The sequence below is a fragment of the Ranitomeya variabilis genome, chromosome 4 (genome assembly GCF_051348905.1).
Source record: "Ranitomeya variabilis isolate aRanVar5 chromosome 4, aRanVar5.hap1, whole genome shotgun sequence".
In the NCBI taxonomy this organism is placed as follows: Eukaryota; Metazoa; Chordata; class Amphibia; order Anura; family Dendrobatidae; genus Ranitomeya; species Ranitomeya variabilis.
Window position 1 is genome coordinate 542,992,510 of NC_135235.1, and position 13,732 is coordinate 543,006,241.

At 42.0% G+C, this 13,732-nt stretch overlaps 1 protein-coding gene across 1 annotated transcript in view; it reads right to left on the reverse strand.

Annotated features, from left to right (window-relative positions):
* Positions 1-13,732, reverse strand: part of PPP1R9B (protein phosphatase 1 regulatory subunit 9B) — a 35,640-nt gene that overhangs the window by 13,513 nt on the left and 8,395 nt on the right. Inside the window, exon 2 of the mRNA XM_077252543.1 lies at positions 10,898-11,030. Within this exon, the coding sequence (XP_077108658.1) occupies positions 10,898-11,030 (133 nt within the window). The remainder of the gene's footprint in view (positions 1-10,897; positions 11,031-13,732) is intronic.

Consider the following 13,732-nt stretch of genomic DNA (forward strand, 5'->3'; position numbering starts at 1 on the left):
TACTATTGACGCAGCCTATGCAGCGTCAATAGTAAAAACATCTAATGTTAAAAATAATAAGAAAAATAAAAAATCATTATATACTCACCTTCCGCCGCCTTTCCCCCTCCTCGCGATGCTCCGGCCGGTCCATGCAAGCGGCACGTTCCGGTGGCAAGGATGGTCTGGGAGAAGGACCTGCCATGACGTCACGGTCATGTGACCGCGACGTCATCACAAGTCCTGCGCGCCTGCGTGAGAAGGACCTGCCATGACGTCACGTTCACGTGACCACGATGTCATTACACCCTGGGACCGGAAGCTGCCGCCTGCACCCCACACAGGCGACAGAACTACTATGCGCCTGCGGAAGGTGAGTATATGTTTATTTTTTATTTTTTTAACCTGTGACATAAGTGGCTGGGCAATATACTACGTAGCTGGGCAATATACTGCGTGGCTGGGCAATATACTACGTGGCTCTGTGCTGTATACTACGTCGCTGTGCAATATACTACGTCACTGGGCAATATACTACGTCGCTGTGCAATATACTACGTCACTGGGCAATATACTACGTCACTGGGCAATATACTACGTGGCTCTGTGCTGTATACTACGTCACTGGGCAATATACTACGTCACTGGGCAATATACTACGTCACTGGGCAATATACTATGTGGCTGGGCAATATACTACGTGGCTGGGCAATATACTACGTGGCTGGGCAATATACTACGTCGCTGGGCAATATACTACGCAGCTGGGCAATATACTACGTGGACATACATATTCTAGAATACCCGATGCGTTAGAATCGGGCCACCATCTAGTATATCTATAAATCCCTATAGTTATCTATGAACCAAAAACATAAGTGAGCAAACAGCGCCCCCTAAATTTGCATTTGATATGTGAATGAATTATGACGTATATACACCATATATCTCCAGAGATCCCCTTAAATGTTTCTATTTCTGTCCTGATGTTTTTTTTAATATCTAATCAGTATGTGCAGGTTAATGCCATAGGTTAGGGAGAGGTGTCCACAGTCCCATTCAACTTTCCCCATACAGCCCTCTTACTCATCCCTGGGAGCATGGTGTCACCGTCAGCAGATGCTATTCTTTGTCTCATCGCTTACACATAATGGAGGTTTGCTCACATTCATTAGAGCTCCGATTCATTTACTTTTAGCAGAAGGGATGGTGCATATAGAAGAGAGTGACTAATCTTACAAGCTGCATCGAAGGTCTTGTGTCAATAATTTAGGAGGTTCTCACACCGGAGATATGGGAGATGACATATTGATCTTGGAGGCATCAATTTTTCTTGACTGACATTGAAAAATATTACATTCAGACTATGCTTGAGAAGGCTGGTAACAAGGAGAAATAGATTGTACTCAGCTGCATGATTTTAGAGATTTTAGGTTTAAGGTGGCCACGTATATAAGATGGTTGTCAACTCAATGGGGTAATTTAAAGCTTGTGGATCCCAATGTAAACTCTCCAATGGCACCATCGATCATCATCGGTTTTTACTAGTATTCATGGGCAAAATGACCACGGTTGCAGATGGCGCAACTGCAACAGGTCCCACGTGGGTGGAGACTCGCTAACATCAGCAGAAACTTCAACTGAATGTGTGTCCTTGGACCCGTTTGGTCCGTGAGCGGAAATACACACTGCCGGCAAATCAGAAGCCAGCAGCTGACGTTGGTGTGCATGTGACTGGGCCTGAATGGTAGTGATGTCATGCGCTCCCATCGTTGCACACTGAAGTCAGCTGCCGGTTTCAGAAGTGGATGTGGTTAGGTGGGGGAAGGGGGAGTAGAGGAAGGTGACTGGTTTTTTTTGTTTGTTTTTTAATCAGTGAATACACTGTGGTCATACTACTACATGGATGAGTACGGGCTGTGCATTATACTATATGGACGACTATGGGCTGTGGATTATATTATATGAAGGATATGGGCTGTGTATTATACTAATATGGAGGTGCATTATACTTTATGGAGGACTATGGGCTGTGCAGTAAACCATATGGAGGACTATGGACTGTGCATTATACTATATGGAAGACTATGGACTGTGCATTACACTATATGGAGGACTATTGGCTGTGCATTATACTATAAGAAGGACTATGGGCTGTGCATTATATTATATGAAGGATATGGGATGTGTATTATACTGATATGGAGGACTATGGGCTGTGCATTATTTATTGAGTGGGTGAGACGCGGGCACAGGATCAAAAACGTCCCCAGGTAGATATAACCACATTGCTGCTATACAATTACACATACGGGTGTTCAGCTTAGTCTGACACCTGATGAGTGATTTTTTCAATCTCCTTTCCTTTTTGCACACCAATGGCTGGTAACAGAAATTTGCACCTAGTCACTTTATATTATATTATATTTTATATGTTATAATAGTGCACGTCACTTTTTTCAATTTGGTTTTTATTATTGTTTCTTTTCAAAAAATTTTTTCACGTGAGAGATTGATCTGTATAGCACAAGTGCAAATACCTTGATACAAGTGGGGTAGTTATTATTACATTTTATAATCCTGTGCAGCGTTATCTTTTTGAATGGATATTTTATAATTAATTTTATATGTATTTTCACATTTTGTAATTTTTGCCATACCCATAAATAAAGGCTTATTGTAATAATCCCATGCTTTGGTAATTTTCCTTGGAAATTGATCCTTACTGCGTTGTTTGGTTGTAGCTCTCTCATTATTTATTGAGGACTATGGAGGATGCATTATATTATGTGGAGGACTATGGGGTGTATTATACAATAAGTAGGACTATGGAGGGTGCATTATACTATATGGAGAGCTATGGGGGTGCACTATAATATAGGGAGGACTATGGGCTATGTGTTATACTATATGGAGGACAATAGGGACTGCATTATACTTCTGCTATGGGGTACCATGACTTCTATGTACGCCTCTGGTGAGCATATTGGTTTATTCTTTTCTATACATTAAAGAACAGCGGCAGAACAGGTGACCTATATCGGATGAGGCCAAGGATAAGGGACACATATCAGGATGGGGGATATATATATGAGGATGGGTATATATATATATATATATATATATATATATATATATATATATATATATATATATATATATATATATATATATACATATGGGCCAAAGGGACCTTTAACGTCTCCCCAAGACTAGAGAAACAGGGTGCAACCCCTGCACCCGTTATAGTTATACCCCTGTAAAAAGTATTTCTCAGGCCAATACTCTGGATGATATGCAAGGTAATGTATCAGGTCCAGCCTGATACACCTTCAGCACCATTCATCTCTGGAAAGTATGAAAGAGCAGACAAAATATAAGTGTCCTTTATACAGATGGAATTGGGGTATCATGACCAACATGCTCCAGGTTTTGGCCATTTTATTTTCACAAATATTTTGCGGATATTTACTAATATACAAGATATAAGTATTATTACCCTAGATGAAGGGTATGCAGAGGTAGGTGACCACTAGGTTGCTACCTCATACCTCACTAGGGGGGAACAACGTGAAACAATAAAAATATACATTATCACCATTAGCTATGCTTTTGGCTGCCTATCACCTTTCTTCAGCATATAGCATAGTGATGGCTGTAGAACAGGCACACAGTGAGTCACTAACACATCCCACTGGTGTCGTGCCTGCACCACAGCTGTTAATCCCTGCATTCAATTGTATTTATGTCTTTCAGATGTGAGTGCAATTGAAGATATGAACACTGGTGATGTATGGACATAGGAGCACTAATAAGCTCCCTGCCCCAATGTGCAACGGTGTGATGAAGTCACCTCATGATGTCACTGCAGAGCCGTTAAAGCGGCAAAGATTGTGGGGAAGGTAAGGGTTCATAGTGCAGTCAAAGATTCAAGGACATTTTACTGGGGGAGGGAGTAAATACTATATAGAGAGATGGAGCGTGTGAGGGTACAGTATGGGGGGACAGTATGCAGAGGTGGAAAAAGTATGAGAGCACAATGTGGAGAGGGCACTTTGGAGTGGGCAATGACATAGTGTAAGTAGGGAGCACAGTATGGATATGGAGAGGGTAGAGTATGAAGTGGGTGAACAGTATGGAGAGGGGGCAACATGGCGGAGGGACACTGTGAAGACTGTGACATTGTGGGGGAAACAGAGTTTAGAGATATTGACAGCGTGGGGGGAAATAGTGACAAGGAGACAGTGTATAATCCATAGTTCATAAGAGAGGACGGTGTGGTGGTTATAGTTCACAAGGGATAACAGTGTGTTGGTTATAACTCATAATAGCAGACAGTGTGGCGATTATAGCTTATAAGAGAGGATGGTGTGCAGCCAGTATTGTATAGAAGAGGATGGTGTGGGGCTCATGTACCATAAGAGGGACAGTGTGAGGGCAATTACTTATTCAGAGGAACAGAAGGGGTGGATATTTTTATACAGGGGGCACTATAATAACTGTCTTATGTTTAAGAGCATCATGTTGAGGTGTATTTCAAAGGCCGGAGAAACAGAGGTCTACAGAGACAAGTTGTGGGTGTGAAATCTCATCATAGCGTCAAGACTACATGGAGAAGAACTGGATAAGAATGACTCCAATCAGAAAAGATGTCACTTATAAGGTACCTGAATGTGAATATTTGTTTGTGATACTTACTGCGTCTAATCAGTACTGTAGTTAATTTATGGTCCATAGTGTGATGATCGCTGGTAGCAACAACTCCCAACATCTCCTTTCAATTGTTAAGGACATACCAAGAGTTGTAGATTCATTTGATTCAACTGTATATGGCAGGGGTTGACCTGCCATTGCAATTGATCACTGTACTAAACGTTGTGTTTCTAGCCATGTACTAATGATAGTTGTGGCACTGTATTCAAGTACTGATGGTGGTTTTGGTGATGTGTACATGTACTGCTGACGGTTCTAGTGCTGTATTCATGTACTGATGATGTTTCTGGTGATTTATTTCAGTACTAATGATGGTTCTGGTATTGTATTCATGTAGTGATAATAGATGTGGTGCTGTATTATTATTCTGATGGTGGTTCTGTTATTATATTCATGTACTAAAAGTAGTGGTGTATTCATGTACTAATGATGGTTCTGGCACTATATTAATGTATTGATGATGTTCTGGTGCTGTATTCATGTACTGTTGGTAGTTATGATGATGTATTCATGTAATAATAATGGATATGGTGTAATATTCATGTACTGAGAATGGTACCTGTGATTTAGTTACATTAAGAGTCTGTGGAAAGCTGGGTATTATTAACATCGGCCTGCACAGGCGTAATGCCCACACAGCACTAGTCCACACACCCAAGGCTACTTCCCCACGCCACATTACACATAAACTACAGCAGAGCAAGACCCAAACATGGAAGACCACCTGTCTAATTCACATACTAATTTTCCGGAGTGCCAAACGGGTTAAGGCCATGTTCACACTTTGCGGGTTTTACCGCGGATCCGCGGCGATTTTGATGCTGCGGGTCCGCAGCAGTTTCCATTGCGTTTACATTTACATGTAAACCCTATGGAAACCGCAAACCGCTGTGCACATGCTGCGGGAAAAACCGCGCAGAAACGCAGCGGTTTACAACCCACAGCATGTCACTTCTTTGTGCAGAATCGCAGCGATTCTGCACCCATAGAAATGCATTGAACCGCTTACTTCCCGCATGGGGCTGTGCCCACGTTGCGGGAAGTAAGCGGATAATGTGCGGGTGGCACCCGGGGTGGAGGAGAGGAGACTCTCCTCCAGGCCCTGGGAACCATATTTGTGTGTAAAAAAAAGAATAAAAATAAAAAATCATGATATACTCACCTCTCAGCGCTGCACGCGGCCGGCCGGTCAGAGTTGCTGTGCGAACAGGACCTGCGGTGACATCGCGGTCACATGACCGTGACGTCGCGGTCACATGACCGTGACATCACGAAGGGTCCTTCTCGCACATCATCTTTGGAACCGGACCGCCGGGTGCAGCGCCGAGGAGATCGGGACGTCAGAGGGTGAGTATATAAACTTTTTTTTTTTATTTTAACATTACTATTGATGCTGCATATTGCTGCATATGCAGCATCAATAGTATAGGCGGAAACCGAGGAACAAACCGCGATAAATCTGCAGGGATAACCCTGCAGGGATAACCGGTTTTGCCCTGCAGATTTATCAAATCCGCTGCGGGAGAACCCACAGAGGTCACCCGCAAAGTGTGAACATGGCCTAAGAGACCCAATTCTCCTGATGTATGAGGCACCTAGAGATGTCTACATAGGGCATCAAATACTTGCCAGTCCCTGCTCCTCAGCTGCTTTCTACTACTCTTCTGTGTGTGGCTTCTCACATATAGCTATCCTGTAAGTCAAGCATTTTTCTGTCCATATGGTTTGGGGGTCACATAGAATGGCATTGTAGGCCACAGGTTGTGCACCACTGCTCTAAGACATAAACTTCAAAAGTTTTATAATGTAAAAAGGAAAAATAGGCAAAACGCCAATAAATTATCTTGTGCAAAAAAGTGGACTCTTTATTAGCCTATGTGGTAATGTTTTAGTTCCATCACAAAATCTTTCATCTATCTATTGTGATGCAGTGACCCCTGTTACAGGTAGGGGCGCTGCATGGTCTACTCAGAATACGCACGGAGGCGTATTGAGGCCATAGGAATGCATGGCAGTCGCAGGCATAACTATGGTGATGAGACAAAGTCTGGCATTATTGTAAATGGCCGGTATGTGTCACAGAGGAAGATACTCTGCGCTGTAAGCCTGAAGTAAGGTTGTTCTGGGACCTGTAGTTCCACAAGTATTGGTGTAGTTTTAAAGGGAGGCTTTCAGGGTTAGTCGGAGAGCTGGGTGGGTCTGGCTAACCACACACACACCTCCCACCTATGGGAGTGGTTACAGCTTCATAATGTGACCAGGGTGTGAGTCACATGGTTCTGAGTGTATGAACCTGAATAGTTCTTGGCTGTAAGATCCTGTGAGAGGAAAGGCCTGGGTGTTGGGAGGTCCAGTGTGTGGACCAGATCCCTGAAGAGCACCTGGTGAGGCCATAATCCTGAATAGCCTCTGTGTTGGGAGGTCCTGGGAGTAGGACCGGATCCCTGAAGAGCATGAGGTGAGGCCGTGATCCTGAGTGGCCTCTGTGTTGGGAGGTCCTGTGTGTGGTCCGGATCCCTGAAGAGCACGAGGTGAGGCCACGGATCTGCAGAGCCGGTGATGGCTACTATGTTGGGGAAGCTATCGTCCTTCGATGGGTCTGGAACCGACTGGTATATGTCTGTCAGGCAAGTTGGTGATCCCCGTAAGGCAGCTTCTCCGGAGGATATAATGAACTGTTCGGCGTATGGTCACCCATGATAACTGGACGAAGTGAGAAGTCTGGCATGTTTAGTGTCTGTGAGATGAAGCCGTATGTGAAGTGATGTAATGAACTGTTCGTGGTTGCGGTTTATGATATCTGAATAAACCGGATAGACTGTTATATGTGCAAAAAATGGTCCTGTGTGCATTTATCCTGTTGCCAAGCGAATGTTCCCCAACCTGTGCGTTAGTGAGCACTATCTCACACTATCTATCTATCTATCTATCTATCTATCTATCTATCTATCTATCTATCTATCTATCTATCTTTCTGTCTATCTATATATACAAAAGCATACAGCAGCATGCTGCAAGCACTAAGATGTATGCAAACATTGAATATATGAAATGTAGACTGCATTACTGCTATATAGAATATACTTATAAAATGAAGGTTTATAGCTAACAATTTGGCTAATTCATCAGAGCCACCAGCCTCAACAAGGCGTAGCTTTCTTTAAAGGGGTTGTCCCATGAACAAAGTTAATTTGAATGAATAGATCTTGGAATAATAATAATTTCCACAATTGGATATGTTAATAAAAAATATTATTACGAGATTTAAAGATTAAAATCAACTTTAATATTAACTTTGTTGGTAGGAAAACCCCTTTAATAGTAGATTTAGGGTCCCATCAAAGAAAGGTATGCCTTGTTATGGCTGGTGGGTTCTCATGAAGTGGCCAATTTATATGCTAAGAAACTCAATGTTTATAAGTGTATTCTATATAGCAGTAATACAGTCTCAATTTTACAGTATATATTCATTGTTTGCGTACATCTTAGCGCTTACAGAGCGATTCTTTTGTTTCTATCTATAAGATTTCTCATTGCTCATTACGCACAGCTATGAGTTCAGGAAACGACTTCCTCCATTCTCACTTACTCGTAGCAGCGATGATTACTTTTGTTAACAATATACTTATCATTGACCTATGAACACTGGGCATCTTATTTCTTACATTTGTCTTAGATGGACTAAGAGGAAGAAGAGTCCGTGGGTTTTCCATTAAAAGACCAGTAACTTATGGATGCAGATCAGCGTGAGCCTTAGTCTTCATTAAATATTGAAATTTCTACAAATGTGTGTACATTAGTGCGCCTATAATGTAGAAAAGCTTTTTAAAGCAAGAGCCAAGTAAAGTGGTTTAATCTCAGAAGTAAACAGCGCAGAGAAAAGTCTCTAAAACTGCACAAATGAATAAAAGAATGATCATTTCTATACATTTTTATATAAGTAACATATTAATTAACATAGCTCTTTGTGGGCTGGTGATGTAAATGCTGGTATTCTGTATGCATGACCTAGGGTTTTGAGATTTAGAAGGGGAATAGGGAAACACAGAAAAACTTGGTCACCTTGATGGACTTAAAGGGTTTGTGCCACCTTCAGGAGTGCACTGCTCCCCTTGCCAGTTGGTTTCCTGCTTGCCTGGGGGTGGAACGCTCCTGATAATTCTCACCAGCGGCATTATTGTGCCTTTGGTCCAGAACTGTGCGCTCTCCAATGCTGAAAGAACAAGTAGCTTTTTCTCTACAGCATTGAAAGAGCAGAGTGCCACTAATTCTGGGCCTATCTACCGATACGGCCAACTATAGCAAAAGTCTTGTAAGAACTTTGCTCGCAACCTAGGAGACCGGCCACCGCTGATAGACTTCAGAGGTGGCTAGTTAGCTAGAACTAGACAATGAGTCTTACCGTACCCAGGCCAGGCTTCTTGTTGGCCTGAACTGCATTGAGGGCAGCATGTTGGCTCAGTGGTTAGGACTGTTGCTTTGCAGTGCTGGGATCATAGAGTCAAAACCCAACAAGAACAACATCTGCAAGTTTATATGTTCTTCCCGTGTTTGCGTGCGTTTCTTCCCACACTCCAAAGACATACTGATAGGGAATTCAGATTGTGAGCCCCAATGGGGACAGTGATGACAATGTCTGTAAAGCACTATGGAGTATAATGGTGATATATAGGCACAGCATAATAATCTCCGATGCTACAATCAGAGGCAGCTTTTGCTCTGTAGCATCCGATTCGCGCAGGGGTGCTGAAGGTGGCTGGATCTCGCCATCTGGCAGCTTCAGAGCAGCTCTAGAGCAAAAATCTTGTAAGCGCTGTGTTCCTTGTCTCCTAGCCTAGGATACCAGACACCGCTGTTAGGGTGCAGCCGTGGCCAGTAATCTAGGCAAAGAGCAGCACACATTAGAATTGATATTCCCTCTGTTCTTGAGAAAAGGAATATTTTATAAGAGACCAATAGCCAAGTTGCTTGATTTTAAAAGCACTTTAAAATTTCACCCCTTTAAGAAGTTGAGACAACCCCTTTAAATGAGATCTCTTATGCCATAATGCAACAAAGACAACCCAGAAATCACTGTGCCGCTAATACAAGTAAGTAGGGTACCCATAGTCCTGGGTCTCCATGCAACATTTGTTACAGGGTGCTCCCACCTACCATATGTTATTATTAATATTGGCGTATTTTTATGCTGCAGAGGAGCCTTGGACTCGTCAGCACTGATGCCCTGCGCTTAAAGCTATGTACCTGCACTCAACGACAATTATTGAAGTATTCAGGGAACCCATTCTCAATCATGACCAAGAACGAAGAGTAATACTCCAGCTACTACAGTGGTCCCTAATCAGCAGCTGACTTCCCCCTGCGTGGCTCATGATAAGAGATCAGAGTCTGGCGGATGCAGACAACGAGGGACAACTAGGCCTGAGCTGTATATCACTTCTTTCATGGCTCTCCATAAAGCCCTTCACTAGTATGCCAATCCAAGGTCAATAATGCTTTCACATTGGGTTTAGGAACACGCTCTTTATTAATACTGTCTTGTACCCTATGCATTTTGTTGCTTTGGTATGATAATTGTCTGCTCATCTATAACAACTGCTGCCTTGTGAGAATTTGCGTGTAACAGGTATTTACCTATTTATCTATGCACTTTATATTCAACAGTATCTGCATGTATAGATCATCCATTCCCAAGCACAGTGCCTTTCGTATTCTGTACAGCAAGTGCTGCCATCGCCTTTCGTTTTTATGCCTTTATCATGCTTTTAATGCGTACTTTGCAATTTAAAATAAAAACAATTAATTTTATATTTATTTTATTTTTTGGAGGATCTTTTTTTTTCTCTATTGGTTTTTTGAGCTACAAATCAAGCTAAAAAAAAGCTGCTGGTGCTAGGTGGGGAAGTAACCTCAGGAGGCAGAGGCTGTGAAATTACTCTGTCACCCACAGAGCACTTATCTCCTCATTTGCATTTGAAATATAATACTGATTTATTGGGAATGCAGCAACAAATAAAAGATATAAAGATTCAGATTGATTTAGCTTTTAAAGACCTGCATGCCCATACTGTATATGTGGTATGGGGTGCGTGATCGTTAGTGATAGATTCCCTTTATAAGGTGTGAGATTGGGGTAACAACAACCGGCCTTAAAGGGAATATAGAATCTTTCTACGTATTTCAACAGGTGTATTATTTTCCATACCTTTTTCCAGTTCCACAGGGAAGAGGTCCAGCCTCTCCACCCTTTTCTCAAGCTCATATTCCGCTGAGGCAGCCATAGGATCCACATCATCGTTACGACGATCGTATTCTTCATTAGAGTATGTGCTAAACACCTATGGAAGGTAAGAAATATTAGTTTCCTGGAGGTTCATCTTACATGATCATTTACCATATTTATTGAAAACTACCGTTTATTCTCACTTAAAGAAGACATAAATTCTGGCTGCTCGCACAATGGACTGGTTATGTCCATATTGCATTATGTCGTGTGTTATCTGAGTATCCGGTAATGTAGATATTTTCACACTTCCCTAATTGTCTACCGTCCCCTTTGGTTTTATAAATGCTTAGTAACCACCTGATCGTACACCATGAAAATTGCCACTTGGCTTAAATTACTCAAATATTAATCTGCTCTTGTGAGATAAATCTGAGAACACACATTTGTTGGAACATACCTGAAATGTAAAATTTCTTAGAATTAAATAGCAAAATACCCCTATTAGAAATCACCTGAACTATGCACCCATAAAGGTTACATTTCAGGACCCCTTAAAGGGGTTGTTCGGTCTAAAATGAAAAGTCTGCCGGCACTGTGTAATGACAGGCTTTTGAGTCCCCCCCAGCGTATGCACTGTGCGCTGCGAGGATTCGCCGATTCATGAGCCGGTGAATGTCGGTGATGTATGTGATAGGCATACTCAGGGGCAGAAGCCGTCTAGTGGTCACGGCCTCACTTCATACCAGTGTATGGAACGAGGGTGCCGCTGGCCAGTGGGCCTCTCTCTCCCAAAGTTCTAAGCAGAGAGGCCCATGTGTATCTGTGGTGACCTCTCCTATGTCTGGCCAAAAAGGAATCAGTTGGGGCCTAGTCTAAGGAATTGGGGCCTCTGAATTTTGTAGGTCTTCATTTCTACATCCTGAGATTGTTATATTTTACTATTAGTAATATAAAGGTTATATTTATTACCTTATTTAGGAACTATACCTGTTTTTTTACTGTGTTTGGGCACTACATAACTGCACCATTTATTATCGCACTATTATGTGTTCACTGTATAGCAGTAAGATGTGCCATATTTAAAGGAAACCAGTCACCATGAAAATGCAATATGTATGTAGTGTCATAGAGTAGAGGGAGCTGAGTTGATTAACACATAGTTTTGTGATAAAAGATTCAGTATACCGTAACTTATTTTTTGAGCATTTAATCTTCTGCCCTTCTGGGATTTTCGGTCCAGTGGGTGGTCCTATCAATGACTGACAATTTTTGTATATACACTTATGCAGAGAAAGGTGTCAAACACTGATACCCAGAAGCTATAGATAAATCTGCTCAGCTCCTCCTTCTCTATAACATGCTGCCTGCAGCTTAGAAAACATATTCATGCTGACAGGTTCTCTTTAAGTACTTCAGGCAATTCATTTCCCCATAAATGCAATAGGTACCTGCCCACTAAGTCATGGGTGGGCAATTAATTTTCCCAAGGTGCCACATGAGTGACCATCTATACAAATGCCAAAAGACTGAACATCACTTCAAAACAAACTTTTTGGAAGTAACGTTCAATTTTGCTCTCTGAACGAGCACTCTACCCATCAGTCTATGGTGGTTTTAATTACAGCAGGATTCTACATACAGTGCCTTGCAAAAGTATTCGGCCCCTTGGAACTTTTCAACCTATTCCCACATATCATGCTTCAAACATAAAGATACCAAATGTAAATTTTTGGTGATGAATCAGCAACAAGTGGAACACAATTGTGAAATTGAACGAAATTTATTGGATATTTTAAATTTTTGTGGAAATTCAAAAACTGAAAAGTGGGGCGTGCAATATTATTCGGCCCCTTTAAATTAATACTTTGTTGCGCCACTTTTTGTTGCGATTACAGCTGCAAGTCGCTTGGGGTATGTCTCTATCAGTTTTGTACATGGAGAGACTGAAATTCTTGCCCATTCTTCCTTGGCAAACAGCTCGAGCTCAGTGAGATTTGATGGAGATCGTTTGTGAACAGCAGTTTTCAGCTCTTTCCACAGATTTTCGATTGGATTGAGGTCTGGACTTTGACTTTGTGATTCTAACACCTGGATACGTTTATTTGTGAACCATTCCATTGTAGATTTTGCTTTATGCTTGGGATCATTGTCTTGTTAGAAGACAAATCTCCGTCCCAGTCTCAGGTCTTTTGCAGACTCCAACAGGTTTTCTTTAAGAATGGTCCTGTATTTGGCTCCATCCATTCTCCCATCAATTTTAACCATCTTCCCTGTCCCTGCTGAAAAAGAGCAGGCCCAAACCATGATGCTGACACCACCATGTTTGACAGTGGGTATGGTGTGTTCAGGGTGATGAGCTGTGTTTCCTTTACGCCAAACATATAGTTTGGCATTGTTGCCAAAAAGTTCGATTTTGGTTTCATCTGACCAGAGACCTTCTTCCACATCATTGGTGTGTCTTCCAGATGGCTTGTTGCAAACTTTAAACAACACTTTTTATGGATATCTTTGAGAAATGGCTTTCTTCATGCCACTCTTCCATAAAGGCCAGATTTGTGCAGTGTACGACTGATTGTTGTCCTATGGACAGACTTTCCCACCTCAGCTGTAGATCTCTGCAGTTCATCCAGAGTGATCTTGGGCCTCTTGGCTGCATCTCTGATCAGTCTTCTCCTTGTTTGAGATGAAAGTTTAGAGGGACAGCCAGGTCTTGGGAAATTTGCAGTGGTATGATACTCCTTTCATTTCAATATGATCGCTTGCACAGTGCTCCTTGGGATGTTTAAAGTTTTGGAAATCATTTTGTATCCAAAT